Source organism: Salmo trutta, chromosome 29 (genome assembly GCF_901001165.1).
Source record: "Salmo trutta chromosome 29, fSalTru1.1, whole genome shotgun sequence".
Taxonomy (NCBI): domain Eukaryota; kingdom Metazoa; phylum Chordata; class Actinopteri; order Salmoniformes; family Salmonidae; genus Salmo; species Salmo trutta.
The window spans coordinates 29,506,723-29,526,997 of record NC_042985.1 but is presented as its reverse complement, the minus strand read 5'-3'; the positions used below and the strand labels follow the sequence as shown (position 1 = coordinate 29,526,997).

At 46.2% G+C, this 20,275-nt stretch overlaps 1 protein-coding gene across 2 annotated transcripts in view; it reads right to left on the bottom strand.

Annotated features, from left to right (window-relative positions):
* LOC115167340 (CD276 antigen-like) overlaps positions 1 to 20,275 on the bottom strand; it is a 71,532-nt gene that overhangs the window by 4,339 nt on the left and 46,918 nt on the right. For both annotated transcript variants that reach the window (XM_029721684.1, XM_029721685.1), the window contains exons 5-7: positions 18,658 to 18,792; positions 13,212 to 13,265; positions 6,104 to 6,142 (exon numbers count right to left, since the gene is read on the bottom strand). In XM_029721684.1, coding sequence (XP_029577544.1) covers positions 6,120 to 6,142; positions 13,212 to 13,265; positions 18,658 to 18,792 — 212 coding nt within the window. In that variant the 3' untranslated portion in view covers positions 6,104 to 6,119. The remainder of the gene's footprint in view (positions 1 to 6,103; positions 6,143 to 13,211; positions 13,266 to 18,657; positions 18,793 to 20,275) is intronic.

Genomic DNA, 20,275 nt, shown 5'->3' with positions numbered 1-20,275 from the left:
TTCATGAGAGCTCATTCATTTAAACAGTCACAGTGTCTAGGTTGAGGAAGGTGATCCTTTTGAAACCTTCTAGAACTGGAATTCAGAGCGCTTTTAATGGCAAAAAAATGTTATGCCCTTGATTTCTTATAAATCGTTAGTCCTCAGTTCTAGAATAGATTCTCATTATGAAATTTGTTCTACAGCATTGAGGCACTAAGCCCAGTTTGTCAACACAGTGATACACATCTTTCAGCTCTGACGCCTTTCATTTGGAGCCATGTATTTTCTCACTGCGATTTATAATACTGACTCACATAAAGACAGCTTTGGCTGCGTTTACACAGGCAACCCAATTCTGATATTTTTGGGGTATTTTGGCCAATCAGATCAGCTCTGAAAAAGATCTGATGTGAAAAGATCTGATGTAATTGGTCAAAAGACCAATTAGTGGAACAAATATCAGAATTGGGCTGACTGTGTAAATGCAGCCTTAGTCTACAAATCCAGCATATTTGTGCCTATTCCCATTTGGGTATGCTAACTACTCTGTATTTACATTTCTGCCTTCTGTAATTCTCTTGATGTTCTCAACACACACCTTTCCTTTGCTGACAATAGTTTAGCAGTATGTATTTCATTTAGCCAATTTAAAAGAACAGTGTTTCAAGACAATTATACCAGCGCATATTTGAGATGACATTTGTAAAAGCTGTAAAAATGTCTGAAGGTGTGTACTGTATGCCAGTGGAGGCCTCTATAAAAGTCCCAACCCCAGTAGGACACCTCATGTGGCCAATGAGAGAAGAGACAACAGTGCAGGCGCCAGGCTCCCGGCCCTCTGCCCCGGCGGGGTTGATGGAGGACATGATGAATGCTCTGGAGGAGTATCTCTCCATCCATTTAATGCAAGGGGGATTGGACAGTCAGGCCAGACCAGGGGCATCAGGACAGCAGCAGCGACCAAAGACCCTGAGCCAGGTATATTAAGTGTTGCTGACAGCCAGGTGACACCAGAGCTCTGTGATGTGTTGACTGCACATGACTCAGTACCATGTCACCATGATGGAGTGATAAACAGCCTTCAGGATCCATAGATCACCTGAGACGCTCCATATGTAATATATATATGTACCGCTGCATGCATACCGCAGCCCACCGCACTGTCACGGGGCCCCAAGGCATAGGGTTGTAGTGAGGCAGGAGGGAAGGTGAGTGGTCTCCATGCTGTGTATTACATACCCAGGCTCTCATCTGCATTATGAGTAATCTATGCTAGTTAATTGAGCCCAGAGGCAGTTGGTTTCAATGAAGCCTCCTGTATTTTTTTGGTGCAAAATAGAAGAAAAATAGCTCTCAGAGGAGCGGGGCTCTCTGTCGAGAGGCAAACAGAGCAGAACTCCTGCCGTGTTCAGTAGCTGTCATTGATCAGTGATTCAGTCCCCACACTCCCGCTGCCTGCCACTGCACACTGATATTAAGAGTTTCTTGTCATGAAAATCGTTATTAAGGTAAAAAAAAAAGTGCAGCCAGCCCAGCAACTTTGGTCCTTGTATTTTATTTTTCACTGCATTATTATCGGCACTATTCTGATGAGTATGGCTCCGCGCCAAACCTCCCCAAGCAAAGCTACAAAATACTATGCAGTCAGTGATATTCTGAGCAGCAAAACTATCCATCCTAGACCATCCTCCAATATCAATATGATGCAGTTTTTTGCACATCTCTTTCTTGGCTTTTCCTCAGTGGTCATCATCAGGTATCTGGTGCTTCTGCAACTTGGAGAAATGTGCAGTACAGTATTATACGCTTGCAGAGTCATTATCCTGATAAATGGCTGAGACAATAAGCTAAATAATGCACAGATGTGAGGATGAGGAGAGCGATTCGGAGAGGGTGATTCCATAGCCAACACCTCCCGGGAGAGCTCTAGCCCAGCGTAAGTGTCCTGTCTGACATCATCAACATCAGACGCGCCTCGCCGCGGCGCTGAGACAACAGTAACCTGAGGAGCCGCGTCGCCGCCTGGCGCCTGCCCTCTCCCCAGAAACACCCAAAGGTCACACCGACACGCCAGGCGAAGCTTATTCCTCACCTCACGCCAGCTCTCTTGCTCTCGCTGTCTCTCTCTCTCTCAACGACGAGCCACGGCACAGCAGCTATACTTGAAATGCTCTAGGAACCATTTCCCATTTTTATATCTCACTTTATTTCTTCGCCTAGTTATCTCTTCCTCATTCTTATAAAAAAGAGAAGAGTGGTGCTCCTCAAAGTGATGTGTCGTCTCTGCTCCCTAAAACAGGACAGAGACAGAATAAGCCCTTCGGCCAACACTGTAAAACATAACAATGAGATAGATTCTTAGAGTGACAGTCCAGAGTTTAAGTGGATATACAGGGGAGAATTAAATCAATATTTTAGAGCTCTAGTAGAAAAGAGGGTTAGGAGGGCCATTATCTAGAGCTAATTGTACCTATAGGGCCTGTCCTATTAGATGTATTAATATCTACTCTCTCATTGGAACTAATTTGTGGTAGTCTACTGGCTGTTGCTGGATGACTAGGCCATATCTGTCTCTTTGCCTCCTCTCGCACATTCACACTCACAGGATTTCCTTTATTCGCTTTGTGTCTGGCCTTGACAATACCTCCTCCTTCCATTGGCAGATATAATATCAGGGCATGTGTGCTGCAGCTCCCAGTACAATGGGATTCTGAGGTTCTCTTCGCATGACTCATTTGGAGTGATATGTCCTCCTGATTAACATGGATCATTAAATTGTGTCAAACATACACGTTTATACTGCATATCTCACCATGCTATAGCCGATAACAAACGCAATCAGGCTGTCTATTAGCATTTCAGGTAAAAGCCTACTGGCAGACAAGGTGAGAGTCCTCCACAATGAATGACACTTCCCTCAAGGACACACAGTCCGCTGTGAGGAATTACAGGAGATGCTTCACCATTGTTCAATGTTTCAGCGAGCACTCACTACAGCTAATTACTAACCATGGCAACAGCTCTGGATGTGAACACAGTATGGACACGCAAGGTGAGGTGAATTCCATACCCAGTGGCCTGCAGTTGTTGTATGAAATTTAAGAATGAAGCATAGAAAATAATAATGAACCACATACAAACAGATATATCAAGAAGGTGGTAAAAGGTTTTATGAAAACAAAAATGTCCCATGACACTAAAGCAAGATAATCAGATGCACTGAACTTCCGTTATTTAATAAGACATGCTGCACTATGCATAAATGAGAGAATCGATAAAAAAAATGGCCACAGAAATATTAAAATAATTGATTGGTGGTGATTCAGCAGGAGAATATGGTTTACAGGATATTGGCCTGCGACAGTGATAGGACTAAACGTGAAGGTCAGGGCGCAGTAATGTCAGATAACCTCACAGGCAGTGGCTCAAATGGCACCCTATCCCCTATATAGTGCACTACTTTTTAGCAGGGCTTACAGGATTCTATATGAAATAGGGTGCCATTTTGGACTTACAGAGTGACTCTTGGTGTCTCTACTTTATTTGGGGTAGTTAGAGGAAACGAGTTCCTCTGCCCTCTGTCATCATGGTTGGCCCTCTCAGCAAAATGTATTTTTATGACTTGATCCAATCACTGTATGAATAAAAACATACTGTGACCGTGTATAGACGCACAATAAAGATATTGATATCACTGTCTTGACACCAAATAACTTTGCTTTGCGTTATTACAGCAAGAGAAACATCTGTATTATTTGCATAGTAACATAATATGTGTGCGTTGACAAAGTGTGTGTCAGCTGAAATGCCGTGTCAGCTCCTTCACTCCAGCTGGCTCTCGTGATTATTCTCCAAATGTGATGAATAGAAATATAGGGAAACTATCCCATCCTCTTATTAACACATCCATGTCTTGAACCCCTAAACCTGCCCTATGAAATCCAGCTATTTTATGGATGGAAGGAAAATAAAGAGGAAGCTCCCACACGGCATTCATTGCTTCCTTTAATGTGATAGGTTCAATCTTAATCGGGTCAAAATTGATGGAAAGCTTCTGAAACGCCTCTAAAAATATCCACGAGCAATATCAAACATGCTCGTCATAATGAAAGAGGAAAATATAGATTTCACAGAAAAAGCTGTTGTAACAAAAATGTGCTTGGCATTCACGGCTTTAACCTCCCTCTGTCAGCTAGTGAAGCTTTCCTAAAATAGCAGAACACGGTTCCCAACCTGGGCTTCCTGGCCTGGGCAGTCCTCTCCTTCAGGCCTAGGCAGGAAGGGTAGGACCAGGGGAGTGAGGTGGAGCCTCATACAGCCTCCCAATGCTTGGCCTGCCGATGGGCCAGCCCATCCCTATCTAAAGACAGGCAGCAGAACAGGGGCCACAGAGGCCAGGCTCCAGTCACTGGGTGATGGATGAGGCCTCACAGTCTGCCACTGAATTACTGCTGTTATCTGTGCATGGTCCACCTGACCCTCACTACACAGAGACAGGCAGACAGACAGATAGATAGACAGAGAGTATACTGCACTGGGCTGTTCTGTTCTGGGAAAGGAAACACACCACACCATCCAGACACTCCATAAGTCTCTCTAGACAGTGTCGTTACACAGCTGCATGGTAGGTAACCATACTGTACATCCTCTTCAGATAGCAAGCTGAATATTAGAAACTGAACGTCAGAGATATTTCTCTGATATTTCAATAGTTAGATAGCTAGCTATTTAGTGGCTTGCTTTTTGAGGAGTGTGTATGTCTACATGGCAGGCAGGGTTGGATAGGTTACTTTCTAAATGTAATCTGTTACTGTTACTATTTACCTGTCCAAAATTATAATCAGTAAAGTACATTTTGGATTACCCAAACTCAGTAGTATAATCGGATTACTTTCCGTTACTTTTGGATTACTTTCCCCTTAAGAGACATTACAAGAAGACAAACAGGATCCATAAAATGCATTTGGTGTGTCCTCATAGAGGTCTCTTGGTTGTGGTCAGAGAAAAAAATTAAACTTGCATCTTTTCTCAATGCTGAATTGAATGTCATAAAACAGAAAGGTGTCATAATGTATTTTTATTTATTTTCGCAACATCCTTTCTGGATTTCAACATAATCCAAGTAATTATCTAGTTTTTCCAAAGTATCTGTAATCTAATTACTGTTTAGAGTAACATTTTTTTGTGTGTAATCAGATTACATGTAATTGATTATATGTAATCATCAGTTACTCCCCAGTCCTGAAGGTAGTGTACTGTACTGTAGGTTGGTGGGCTGAGCCGACGAGCATCATCCCTCCAAATTATTTATACAGTCAAATTCTTCTCACTTTTGTTTACGTGTTAGATAAATACCGTCAGCAAAAGATTGGCATTGTCAAATCCACTAAAGAGAGCAAATAAACTGTAAGAAACAGGTTATAAATAGAGAGACTTGTTGAGGTCACGGAGACTATTATCAACACCTACGTGTCTATCTGGCTGAGAGAGAGAGAGAGAACGAGCGAGAGAGAGAACGAGAGAGACAGAGAGAGAGAGAGAAAGTTGATGCTTCTCACTTTACAACCAGCATGTCTATTTTTAACCTCCTCCTGTATTCTTGTGTCCCTCACGTCTCCCACAGAGACACAAACACACCTGGTGCTGGCAGGTTAATGAGTCATCGCTCCAATGATTATAGGTCCAATGAGGCCTCAATCTCAATATCAAATCATAACATGCTATAATTGAGGAAAATCACGTGTTTAACATTAATTGGGCTTTAAGGGGGGTTAGGAAGGAGCTGGAACTTCTAATGACATTTCACAGAAATACATTTGTCATGGCAACCAATGACCCTGTGATTTTGAGAATCAAAATATCAAGACTTTCCCAAATTCCTGATTGTCCTTCACAGAATGAATGCAGCCTAAGGCTCATTACAGAAGCAGTTACCCACAGCCTCTGCAGACCTTGGGGCCTCGAGAGCACGTACTGCCTCCTGAAAATACTTTGCAATCGCTGGAGGGGGAAATGAAGACAACCTGATATGACACACACACAAACACACACACACGCGGACACGCACACAGACACACACACATGAAGGGTGTGCAATGACGTCATCTTATGTGATTCCTACCTGTGTTCTTTAGGCTTTAGCTTTTCAGGGGGGTCATGGCTGAAAGACAGAACAACAGAGGAATATGAGCTTCGTAATGCAAGTAAGACAATTAGGATGATAGAACAATACAACATTGTACAGTAGAACTGTTGGCTATTAGCAGCTGAAAGTGGTTCCCAGTAGCATGGGATGTAAACATGTATGTAGCCAGCCTTCATACCTTCTTTGTAATCTGTGGGTAGGGCTGTTGTGGTGACTGTATTACCGCCACACATGAGCCATGTGACTGTTGAGTCACGGTAATCTCCTTTTATGCACTCTGGACATGCATTAGTAGTACCCAACTTGCTAATGACCATCAGGTCGCTAATGGCCTGGTACTCAGGGCTCTATTGTCCCTCTAACCACTCTGACATTAACGCAAATGAAATAGAAAATCCCATCAAACACATCATCAAAACAGAACGTGCTTTTAAAACCTCACCTCACAATCACCTCACTGTGATTGAACAGTTTGAAGAAAGAAGTTCAACAACAGGTTGAAACTGAGTGGAAAACATGGCCATTGTGGATGTTGTTTCAAAGCCTAACACAATTAAACGGGCAGTGCTTTGTAAGGTGATGATTAATTCAAAACATCAATATGCATATTAGAGTTTATGCATACGCATAGGCCTGTGAGAACAATCCCCCCCCCCCAGCCCCCCCAAAAACGGAATTAAAAGAATGATTGTGCCGTTTCTAGTCATCGCCTTCGAGTGTGGACAGTATTATTATGCATACTGGATGAACTAGTTACCGTATGCTATGCATCAAATGCTCTACCCATGAGTCAGGGAGAGAACGTACAGGCCTAGGCGACGCTGTTGGTTAATTGATTGTGCAGGATGGCTTACAGAGTTAGCCTACAATTATAGTGAATTTGTATTAGATTTTGAATAGCCTAGTAATAGGGCATTTTTTATATTTACTTAATAGGCTTTACTTTTAGCTACAGAATAACTCACCACCGTGCATTTCCACCTCCTCCTCTCTCCCCTTCATTCCTTTCTCCATCACGCAGAGAGAGGAGCTGTCAACAGTTTAATGAAATAGGTTTCGGTGTGAATACATGTTACTATCAATGTTCCTGATCCGATTTCACTAGGTTTCCCAAATGAAACACTTGGTAGCTGTAGGAACAGGGTTGGAGAGAGCATGGCATACAGAGTTTGGGCCGAATATCACCTGTCGCGCATCCGAGAGGCTGCCTGCTCCTTAGACAGTGTGTTGATGCATGGAGTGAAATAACCAGAGTAGGCTGAAAAACCAACCAGTGTGAAAACGGCCTCTATTCGCTATTAGAGTGCATATGGATGACCTGAACAGAGCGCAAGCCTTCTTTGCTACTTTCTCAAACGTCAATAGCCTATAGTCAGTCGTATAATGCAGCGCCATATTTGATTTGATTTCTAAGACATTCTAAAGTTTGTATCATTCACAACTAAAGTTGCCAAATAACTCTAAATCTAGTGTATCTGACCTGTTTCAAATCACTTTTACGCTCAACATAGTCACTTCATATGCGCACTCACTCCGGAATGAGAAAAATATCCTTTCTATTTTATTACAGCTAAGTTAAATTATATTATTCTTACTATAAAATCATATAATATACAATAATGGGGCAGGACCTATCAGCATATCTTGTCTGCTAGCCAGATAATATACAGTAGTCCAACTGTTCATAATGTTTCTTCAGATCCGCCTAAATAACGGATTTATTGTGATGGTGTAAATTCAATTTATTTTTGATTTGTTTTCAGGAAGATGTTCCAAAAGCACACATCAGTGGCTTGGATGCATTGAGGCCTGGAGATGCTAAAAGTGTTTATTTTAATTAGCGGTCAATTACCATGAGACCAGCAGACTTTTGCATGACAATAACCGGCAGACAAAATGTTATGAACGCCGCAGTCCGATCTGTGGGGTTATAGGTCCAAAACATCAGACCACTCTGGAGGCTCTCACATTAGTTTAGAGTATTTAGCCAACTTTATCATGACTCTCCCTAATGAACAAATGAGGAGGATTACAATATAACGGTTGTCTCTCTCTTTAACCCCCCCCGTCTGGGCCCACCGTAAATCCCTCTCTCCTCTCCTCTCCTGTGTGTGTGTGTGTGCACCAACCTTGCCCAAGCTAACAGGAAGCGGAGGGCACAGTGCTTTATTTAATTAGCCACTGCAGCGGAGTGCTCATGTGGAACCGATGCGTGGCGCACCCTGGAACACTAAGGGGAGGCAGATCAGGGGAGTGAGATGGATTGACGACATGTCGCCTCCCCCCATGGGCGCTTCACTGGGCTGCAGGGGTATGGGTCACATGACAGGGAAGGGGGGGACAGACGACGTCTGTGGACAGGAATTCATCCTGGGAATGCTTGTTGCTGTCCCATAAACCCTGTTCTACTAATGTAGATGTCAATGGTGTGAGTACTGGGAGAGGAGTCAGGTGCAGGAGAGCAGAGAGTTGTGAACAGGTGCACACTTTATTTAGGCAGGGGAAACCAACAGACGGACGCCACTGCGTCGAAACCTCCATCCAATATGCCAAATTGCAAAAACGCGCAAACAGTCACAATAATAAAGTACAAACAGACATACCTCGTGAACAATAAATCACGGAAATAAACGTACACCAGAAAATAGCACGTCAAAAATGACACGTAACACGAAACAATCACACACAAAGACATGAGGGGGAACAGAGGAATAAATACATGTAGTTTGATTGGGGAATGAAAACCAGGTGTGCAGGGAACAAGACAAAACGAATGGAAAAAATGAAAAATGGAGCGGCGATGGCTAGAAAGCCTGTGACGTCGACCGCCGAACGCCGCCCGAACAAGGAGAGGAGCCGACTTCGGCGGAAGTCGTGACAGTAGAGCCCTGCCCCTTGATGTACTGTACACCTCTCTCCTCTTCTCCCAAAGACACATCCGATCTAGCACACTCTACGCAATTACTTTAATATTACCCTAATATTCGGATCAGCGCTACATGCCCTCAATGGGCCTCCATGTTGTTGTGATGCAGAATGCTGCTGACTGCTTTCATTAGGTCTGACAGCGCTCATTATTCCACATGATTTAGGAGCAGCTATCCCTCCGTTATCTCTCTCATAGTGTGACAATGGCCTTCTCCCGGACCAACAGATAACCCTTGAGAAGAGGCTAAACTCTGCTCAGTACGCAAAGCACACACCATTAATAGTTCAAAGAGGAGAGAGGGAAATCTACTAGCAACACACTACCTAACAGGATCTGGCCCAGTAGTACGGTAATATATGAAAAGCCAATGAAAAATCCAACACTGTAGGGACACAATTAGCAGAGTCAGGTGCTGGTCTTCTCAAGTGTTTTGATTATAGGAAAGGTCCCACCCACAAATTATTATTTTACCTTTATTTAACTAGACAAGTCAGTTCAGAACAAATTCTTATTTACAATGACAGCCTAGGAACAGTGGGTTAACTGCCTTGTTCAGGGGCAGAACAACAGATTTTTACTTTGTCAGCTCAGAGATTTGATCCAGTAACCTTTCGGGTACTAACCCAACGCTCTAACCACTAGGCTACCTGCCGCCCCAATTGCGCATGAAAGTAGGACAGAACTGAATATTACAGTCCTCATTACGATGCAATCGGCTTTTGACACCAAAACCCTATTCCCAGGATGCAGGTTGATAGTGTTGAAGTAAGCACCCTCTTGAGGAAGGAGTGTACTGTAATGTATTAAACTAGTGAGGAACACAAGCAGAAGCACACGAGTTATGCAGAGGAACACTAGCCGTAGAGCACAGGGACGTCTGTTAATTAGCTCTCCTGAAGTTCTTCTGAGGCCCACATCCACTAATGAAGGAATCATAACGACTGTATTTACATATCTTTAAGCAGTAATATGTGACCACTGGGACAGCCCATGAGAAAGGAGCACCACAGACTACACTGGCTGCAGTGGCTGTGTAAAGAGAGGCCTGTCGGGTTTGACTGTGTCTGGGGAGAGAGGCTGGGTCTGGGGAGAGAGGCTGGGTCTGGGTCTGGGGAGAGAAGCGGGGACTGGGGAGAGAGACTTAGGCTGGGGAGAGAAGCGTGAGCTAGGGAGAGAGGCTGGGACTGGGGAGCGAGGCTGGGGCTGGGGAGAGAGGCTGGGGCTGGGGAGAGAGACTTAGACTGGGGAGAGAAGCGGAGGCTGGGGAGAGAGGCTGGGACTGGGGAGAGAGGCTGGGGCTAGGGCAGGGGGTGGGCCTGGGGAGAGAGGCTGGGGCTGGGGAGAGAGGGTGGGGCTGGGGAGAGATGGTGGGGCTGGGGAGAGAGGCTGGGGCTGGGGAGAGAGGGTGGGACTGGGGAGAGAGGCTGGGGCTAGGGCAGGGGGTGGGCCTGGGGAGAGAGGCTGGGGCTGGGGAGAGAGGGTGGGGCTGGGGAGAGATGGTGGGGCTGGGGAGAGAGGCTGGGGCTGGGGAGAGGCTGGGGCTGGGGAGAGAGGCTGGGGCTGGGGAGAGAGGGTGGGGCTGGGGAGAGAGGCTGGGGCTGGGGAGAGAGGGTGGGGCTGGGGAGAGAGGCTGGGGCTGGAGAGAGGCTGGGGCTGGGGAGAGAGGCTGGGGCTGGGGAGAGAGGGTGGGGCTGGGGAGAGAGGGTGGAGCTGGGGAGAGAGCGTGGGGCTGGGGAGAGAGGGTGGGGCTGGGGCGAGAGCGTGGGGCTGGGGAGAGAGGGTGGGGCTGGGGCGAGAGCGTGGGGCTGGGGAGAGAGGGTGGGGCTGGCTCTCCTCTAGACTCCTCTCACCTTCTCCTCATCAGTATTACTGAGTAGATCAGTGAGGATTGCAGCTGGACTCCAGGGTTGAGCTGCTGTGTGTTATAGGATGCAGGGCTTCATTTTCATGACTTTGTCGTTCTCATAATACCCATGGTCATGGGAATATGACTATTTCATGAAAGGACACAAAACAATGTGCAATGTGTAATCTTTATTCCCTGACGAAAGGGAGGGAGATGTAAGCCTAACATGTGAGAGATGGAGATGTGAGAGTTTCTCTAGAAATCACGTGGTCATGCCTTTTCCCTTCGTGACGTGGTCGTTGAACTTTACTTTTCAGGTTTGTCATGGTTGAAGAGATTAAACAGCTATCCCACTGAATTGTGGAGGCTCTTATAAACACTGCTATGGGAATACACCAACTCTGATGTGACTGAGTTTCCTGTGCAGTGTATTAAAATCATCAAGATATTTAGGTTGACGAGCTATTGCACCTGACGATCTAATGCGATTCAAGCGACCGTTATCCATCTTTCAGCTGTTGCCTTGGAGGATGCGTGACGTGGTCTCACTCCGTGGTATCAGCATTATGGAGCATGACACTAGCTTGTCTTCAACCTTGACGGCAGGTAGACTAGCGGTTAGAGGGTTGGGCCAGAACCGAAAGGTTGCTGAATCGAATCCCCGAGCTGACAAGGTAAAAATCTGTTCTTCTGCCCCTGAACAACGCATTTAACCCACTGTTCCCCGGTAGGCCGTCATTGTAAATAAGAATTTGTTCTTAACTGACTTGCCTAGTTAAAATAAAAGGTTAAATTGCCATCACCTTGTCTCTGCAAGCCAAGTAGGAAGGTTAATTCACCTCACAAACTGGAGACCATTTTCACATCTCTCCGCCTCTTTCTGATGATGTTTCCCTCATGAAAGAACTGGGTCACGACGACACACACTCTGCCAGTGCCCTGTTGCTAGGGCCTAGGCTAACTCCACAGAGCCCAGGATGCAGAGAGAGCAGAGCAGAGAGACAGACAGGGGCTAGTGGTGCAAAGAGAGAGATTGCAGCCCACTCCGAACAGTGTGCTGCTCTGGGATTACTGCAGCTAACTCTAAACTGCGCATCACGCTGAGATTACAAAACTAATTTCAGAAAAGAGGTGAGGGTTGGTGTGTGTGTGTGTGTGTGTGTGTGTGTGTACTGTATGTGAGTGTGGAAGTAGAGGAGGGGGAATGGGTGTTGTTGGCTCTTCCAGCTGCAAGCACATCAAGGATTTCAGGCCAGGCATCTTGTTTGTTAAGCGGTACCCTGCTAGCTAGCTGCTCTAACGCCGGTGAGGGGAATGCCTCCCCTTCCAAACGCAGAAGCCCAGGATGAGTCCAGGCTCCCAGTTATCACTGGTTATTGTTCCAATCAGGCTGGCTTTGAAAAGGGAGGCACGCTCTCCTCCGGACAGCTCATTAAGATAACACACAAACGCAGCTCCCCATCATCCTGCGTTTATTAAAGTGGGCTTCATTTCAGCTCCTTTGTCTCACACAGGAACCTCTCCCTTTGTCAGCACAATTGGAGCCAGATGGCAAAACAAAGCCGCTGTCTGGAGTGTTTTAAAGAGGTACCTCAGACGACAGAAGAATGAGCCGCTGAGCCCCTCTTCAGCTCACGCCCACCACCACCCGCACAGGTGTGGCTTTTGAGGAAAAGAGAAAAGTGAGGGGGTTGTTGAGGAGTCAGGAGAAAACAGTGGGATGAGGTGGAGGGTCTTGGAGATCTTCCTGCTCCAAGCCAGTACGGCAGCTGTAGGTATGGTGACCCTTCCACTGGCTGCAGAGTTCACTTTGAAACATTCATGAGACATGCATTAGGGAAAGGAGCCATTGTCTCCCTCCACTCTGCCCAGAGACCTTCCTTCACCTCTAGGCTTATTAAAATCACATAGTATTAACTGTGGCGTTCACAGGGAGGCTAAATAATTCAATCACACTAAAGAAGGAGTCAAATGAATAACTTGAAAGAGGGAGAGTCGTTCAGGCCTGTGCCTGGTATCCACCACGGCCTTGACTCAGAGCACAGAACTTGCTCTGCTTGCTAATTAAAACATTTATTCAGGACACAATATTAAATATTATCTCACTATTGTGCTGAAAAACGTGCTCGGTGCCCAAACATTAATACTGCATTTAGACATTGCACCGGAAGAAGCAGAAATCCATTTCATGTAAGTTCTTTGCAATTTCATAATTGAATTAGAATGGGGTATGCATTGAGGAGTAATTAGCCTCTATGTGTATGGTGTAAAAAGGGGGTGATGGTTGTTCCAGATGTGCCTTGGCTGACCTGTCTTAGACTGCTCCTCTTCCTGCAGTTCTTTGGCCTCTTCAAGCTCCTTGGCTGTGGAGAGAGAAGCCATCAGACCATTAAACACACAGATACACACACCGGGGAAAACACGCAGGCACGCAAGAGCATGCAAGCAATGCACTGTTCCTCTGGCTTTCATAAGGCAGCAGCTCATTTAAACCTATGGTGTGCTCATCCTTCACGGCTCAGTCGGAGGCTGAGGCTGCATGGGGCACTGGACCACAGCTGCCCCCCTGGCCTGGCCCACTCACAAAGACAGTAATCACATTAAGCTATGGCCACTGGCTCTTCTCTCTGGAAACATACTATCAACTGGGCCAGGCTGACAGGAACCACAGTGATGGGCACACACGTGCGCGTGTGCACACGGACGCAGACACAAACGTGCTCACATGCACACACACATACATACAAGCACACCTACACACATGCACACACACTCCAAAAATAGACCAGGAACAGAGGAACCAGAGGATGGCTGATTTGAATTTTCTGACACCATCCTCAGCTCCATTGTGTTTGAGAGAGAGTCGGCATTTAGTGTCAGACACTTACTGCACGCCCAGATTCAACTGATCATTGGACCAAATTAAACACGAAGGCAACAATATTGTCTCTGAGTTTTTTTGTATGTCTGCTGCAATTTACAAGACTGACGGAGAGAGAAAATCCTTGCAAAATCACAAAATCCCCATAATTGCAGCAATAAACAGATTGCCATGTTTCATTTAAATATATATGCTGCTTCTATTGTAATGTCCACAGTCCTTCATCCACTATTCCATTTCCGTTCCACATTCCTTCAAGTCCATTTTGAAAACACCACACACAGACAGTATGTGTATGCCTACAGGTTATAATTTCTCAGAGTGATTCATTCAAATCTCCAGCTTTTCAAGTGAGTTGTTTTCCCCCTTTCTTCGCATGGCATACCTACCTATTTCTGGATCCCTCCTCAGAATGATTATCTAGGAGGATTTCACAGGAATCCATTTGAGAAGGTCACATATTTGAGCAGCTGCCCTCCTCTAAATTCTGGTGCCAAGAGAACATTTAGTTTAAACAAACATTCACTAGAAACTTTTACAGCATTTGTGTTTTTTATGATAAAGACAGAGGGAATAGAATCACCGACCTCTCTCTCTCTCTCTCTCTTTCTCTCTCTCTCTCTCTCTCTCTCTCTCTGTCTCCCTTTATCTCAGCACTATGACATCACACTCTAGCTCTAAAAGTTGGTTAGAAAATATCAATAATGAATGCGGAGTGTAAATGTTCTGTGAGAGACCTTGAGCCGCCTCTCCTCAGTTAACGGCCAACACTTCCTGTTCTGACGGAACAACCTCTGACACTATGGGAAGAGCAGCCTCAAGGGACACTTCTACAGTACCAGGATGAACCAGGCCTTTTAGAGATGCCTCTATGTCAAAGTCAAAATGGTGGCTGCCATCTACTGAGTTTGAGTGAAATCTGCTCTGGCAAGGGGAAGCGGCCATCGTAAAACTCTGAGATGGATTTCAGAGTTTAGGTCCAATATAAGAAGGTTATTTAAGTGATTAGTTACATCCCATATGCTTTCAGGGATAAAAACAAGTGAGTGCAGCACCTGGATGAAGCACCTGGAAGAGGACAGATATTCCCTGTACCCAGGGGAGTGACCTGAATCATCCATGTCCCCACGATGACCTTCATCTATCACAGAGGGCCATTCGTCCCATGTCACCTACACATAACACACTCCACATAACACACTCCACATAACACACTCCGAGGGTATGTCTGATTAAATCACACGCACATTTGAATGTAAAATGAGCTTCAGGAATATGGTACACTGGTCCATTTACAGCATATGTCGGACATGTATGGTATACACATTCATTATGCAAGAAAGAAAGGAAGGAAGGAAGGAAGGAAGGAAGGAAGGAAGGAAGGAAGGAAGGAAGGAAGGAAGGAAAAAGGGAAGAAAGGTAAAAAGGAAGGAAGAAAGAAAGATGTGTACTGCAACAAATACTAGAATAAATTGAGCTTTCATCTCCCAGACTCCAATCCCACTTGCTGCTCTGCCCGGTTAGGATACACATCCACTGCTCCATATACATTATGACAGGGAAGAAAAATGACTTACTCTGTTTTGGACTAGTTTTGACCCCTCTACCCTCACTACCCAGAGTTTCAGAGGAGAGCGTCAACTTCAATCTGGCCAAACCCAAGAACACCATTAAAAGATAAGACAGCCTCAATTAGGTTGTACTTTCCTTCTTCCTGCAGTTCCAACAGCTGTGAATGTGCACTTCAACACATCTCCACATCTGTATTCATACAGTATCAATTTATCTGGGTGTGAGTCTGCGTGCTACGTGAAGAAGTCAGTGTATGTTACTCTTCAACTCGGCAAACAGGGATCATGAAGAACTTGGAAACATCCACAGACAGGGAACAGAATGAGTCTTAACCTCTCATTTAGCTGAGTGGTACACCGCCAGTTTATCAACCCTCTCTCTCTACTACTACTGGAGGAGTAGCCTGCTCCTCCTGGTTACTGGAGAACAGGTCTGCGACCCCACAAGACCTTTTGTTCATGGTATGGAATCAGTGTTTCCCCTAGGATTCTTTTCTGCAGCAGCATGGGGGGGGATATTATACTTTTTTTTGCATGTTTTATATTTTTCAGTAGCGGCCATGAAATTAATATAAGGGAAACACTGTATTGTAATACTCTCTCCCTCTCTCTTTCTGTTTCATTTTGATTTCATATGTTCCATCGAGCTATAATTATTCTTGCCTGTGAGTGTGTCAGTTCCAGATGTATTTTTAAACCCCAGGGACCAGTGCAGACACTGGCTGACCTTTATTTAACCGTCTCCTTCACTCGGGGCACATCTCATTACAGCCAGGCCACTGGCTCCCCACCATACATTCTCTCATCAGTCCCTACTCTGCCTGCAAGCCGTCCCCAGCTATTCAGTAGCGCTAATTATCAGACTCTTCTAAATGAAGTTCCTGCAGACAGACGGGGTCACAGCATCCCTCCACAGCAGCAGATAATCTCATATACATACAAACACTGTCTGGGTGTTAAGATTCTGAACCAGCTGTCCAAGACACTGGCACCTCATGTTAACATGTCATCCCTGGTAACCACCACTCTCCTCCCGCTGTCATCCCTAGTAACCACCACTCTCCTCCCGCTGTCATCCCTGGTAACCACCACTCTCCTCCCGCTGTCATCCCTAGTAACCACCACTCTCCTCCCGCTGTCATCCCTAGTAACCACCACTCTCCTCCCGCTGTCATCCCTAGTAACCACCACTCTCCTCCCGCTGTCATCCCTAGTAACCACCACTCTCCTCCCGCTGTCATCCCTGGTAACCACCACTCTCCTCCCGCTGTCATCCCTAGTAACCACCACTCTCCTCCCTCTGTCATCCCTAGTAACCACCACTCTCCTCCCGCTGTCATCCCTAGTAACCACCACTCTCCTCCCGCTGTCATCCCTAGTAACCACCACTCTCCTCCCTCTGTCATCCCTAGTAACCACCACTCTCCTCCCGCTGTCATCCCTAGTAACCACCACTCTCCTCCTGCTGTCATCCCTAGTAACCACCACTCTCCTCCCGCTGTCATCACTGGTAACCACCACTCTCCTCCCGCTGTCATCACTGGTAACCACCACTCTCCTCCCGCTGTCATCACTGGTAACCACCACTCTCCTCCCGCTGTCATCCCTAGTAACCACCACTCTCCTCCCGCTGTCATCTCTGGTAACCACCACTCTCCTCCCGCTGTCATCCCTAGTAACCACCACTCTCCTCCTGCTGTCATCACTGGTAACCACCACTCTCCTCCCGCTGTCATCCCTGGTAACCACCACTCTCCTCCCGCTGTCATCACTGGTAACCACCACTCTCCTCCCGCTGTCATCCCTAGTAACCACCACTCTCCTCCTGCTGTCATCACTGGTAACCACCACTCTCCTCCCGCTGTCATCCCTGGTAACCACCACTCTCCTCCCGCTGTCATCACTGGTAACCACCACTCTCCTCCTGCTGTCATCCCTAGTAACCACCACTCTCCTCCCGCTGTCATCCCTAGTAACCACCACTCTCCTCCTGCTGTCATCACTGGTAACCACCACTCTCCTCCCGCTGTCATCACTGGTAACCACCACTCTCCTCCTGCTGTCATCACTGGTAACCACCACTCTCCTCCCGCTGTCATCTCTGGTAACCACCACTCTCCTCCCGCTGTCATCCCTAGTAACCACCACTCTCCTCCCGCTGTCATCACTGGTAACCACCACTCTCCTCCCGCTGTCATCACTGGTAACCACCACTCTCCTCCCGCTGTCATCACTGGTAACCACCACTCTTCTCCCGCTGTCATCCCTAGTAACCACCACTCTCCTCCCGCTGTCATCCCTAGTAACCACCACTCTCCTCCCGCTGTCATCTCTGGTAACCACCACTCTCCTCCTGCTGTCATCCCTAGTAACCACCACTCTCCTCCTGCTGTCATCCCTGGTAACCACCATTCTCCTCCTGCTGTCATCACTGGTAACCACCGCTCTCCTCCCGCTGTCATCCCTGGTAACCACCGCTCTCCTCCTGCTGTCATCACTGGTAACCACCGCTCTCCTCCTGCTGTCATCCCTGGTAACCACCATTCTCCTCCTGCTGTCATCACTGGTAACCACCGCTCTCCTCCCGCTGTCATCCCTGGTAACCACCATTCTCCTCCTGCTGTCATCCCTGGTAACCACCGCTCTCCTCCCGCTGTCATCCCTGGTAACCACCACTCTTCTCCCGCTGTCATCCCTGGTAACCACCACTCTCCTCCCGCTGTGTCTTCAACATGATCTGAGCGCCAGTTTCACTATTATACAGGTCATCTGCAGGCCTACTCTGTGAGGGTTTGGGAAAATCATTGGGACAGCCATTTTGCATTTGAACTAGTGTCCTCAGAAGGGTCTGAAAGCAGCACGGGTTGTGTACATTATTCACCTCATCAACTCTACACACAATAGAACAATAAAAACACACCTCTATGATAATCTCTATTTTAATGTCCAGGGGTATTATATCATCAATGTTTCTCTCTCACTTTCATCACTTTTGGCTCTAATAACGTTTTCTCTAATCTTTATACTGCTATGCTTATGCAAAGACGAAAGAAAGCACCCAATCACACCCTTCTTTAACCTTGGAAGATTCATGTGGGATTTTGGGAGTTGTTTCTTAAGAGGCCGCCCAACTATCTCCATTGAAGTGGGTGTTCAAGTGTAGTCTCTGCGTGTGTTTACGGAACAGTGTGTTCCTGTGAAAAGTGTTGTTCAGAAAGACAACAGAGCGGCGCTGCTGAGACAGACTGCAGAGTTGAGTGGGCCTGCATTATCCTTCTCACAGTTGTTCAGACAGACAGGTACCTGCTCTGTCCTCCTCACAGCTCTCCTTGATCTTCCTACGGCAGACTGCAGCCAGGGCGATGAGCAGACCCAGCAGACACACAGCCAGGCCCACCGTCACCCACAGAGCCACCGGAGGAAACACCATGTTCTGACCTGGGAGAGGGGGAGTGAGAGAGCGAGAAACGGGGAGGGAGGGAGATAGAGAAAAGGAGACAGATACAGTTAGTAGAGAGGAGGGCACTCAACATGGTCATCACCATGACTACCACCACCATCATCTTCACCACCGTTATGGCTGCCTATCACCATTCCCATAACCATCACCATCATCTCACCATCATACGTGCCCTAACCACATCATTATTGTCACCATATTACAGATGATCATCATCCTCACCACCATCATCATCATCACCCTCCTTATATCATGCCTGTATCCTCTGGATGTTAAGGAACATTTTCTTTATTTGAAATGAACAAGATGTGGTGATTCATCGAGATCCCTTTAACAAACACTTGAGTGTTAAAAACATGGCCAGATGGCAGAGATATCTCAGCAGTACTTTGTGTTGTCTTTTCTTTGCCCACCTCCTCTCTCTCTACCCAACAGCCTTGGCACTGCGAAAGAGGATGTGGGCTCTAGGTATCCTCATGCCTTCTGCTGCCTTCACTATCTGTCATCTGGAGTAATGATGCCCAATGACATCACTCGGTTTTATCCTGTTAATCATAAATAGAAATAAAATATGATGTTATATTTGTAGAATTCTGATGTTACACCGCCAACGTAAAAAAAAAAAACAGAGGCGGAGCATTTTTCTGACGGCTGTGAGGATGACTGTCTATCAGACAGCTTAGCGCATAATTCACTCTAGAGAGACAATTAAATATCAAAGTGAGAGACAGCATCTTGACAAGATAAAACCAACAACAAACTGGTCAGCAAGACAAAGATATTGCAGACATCCCCAAATTTCCCCAGGGCATTCCAATGTAACAGAATAAAGCAGAGATGGAAAAACAGCTTGAGACACTAAATAGCTTGAAGGCTGGCTATAATACAAACTGGCCTCCTTCAGAGAACCCACTCTGGGAAAATAATTGTAAAAAGTATTGAAATTGACTAGCGTTTGGATGGAGAAATGACCAAGCATCTGTAAGGACTTGGCACAGGACAGACGGAGAGGACAGAGACACACTATTGCACAGCCAAGATGGAGGTCAATAGGAAGCCTCCTTCCTATTGAGAGAGAGAGCGAGAGAGAGAGAGGGGACTGCTGTCCATTGCAGTGGATGAGGGGGGCCAGGAATGTGTCATAATGGTAGATGAGACAGGATGCAGAGAAATGGAGAGCTCTAGGGGAGGCAGTTGGGGTGGCATTCTCTGAGTAAGACAGAAAAGGTTCATTTCACTGAATGTCATCTCCTATCTGTTTGTTTACCTTTTATTTGGCCAAGTAAGTTGAGTGTTTGAATCAAAACATGTTTTGACAGTATGTGGCCATGTGAGCCTTCATACGTATGTGATTATTGGAACACATTATGGGAAGCAAGATTATGCTTAACCACGTAATCCTATTTATGATTAACCATATTACATGGCTATTGTATGATATGCAATGAAAAATCATAGGAT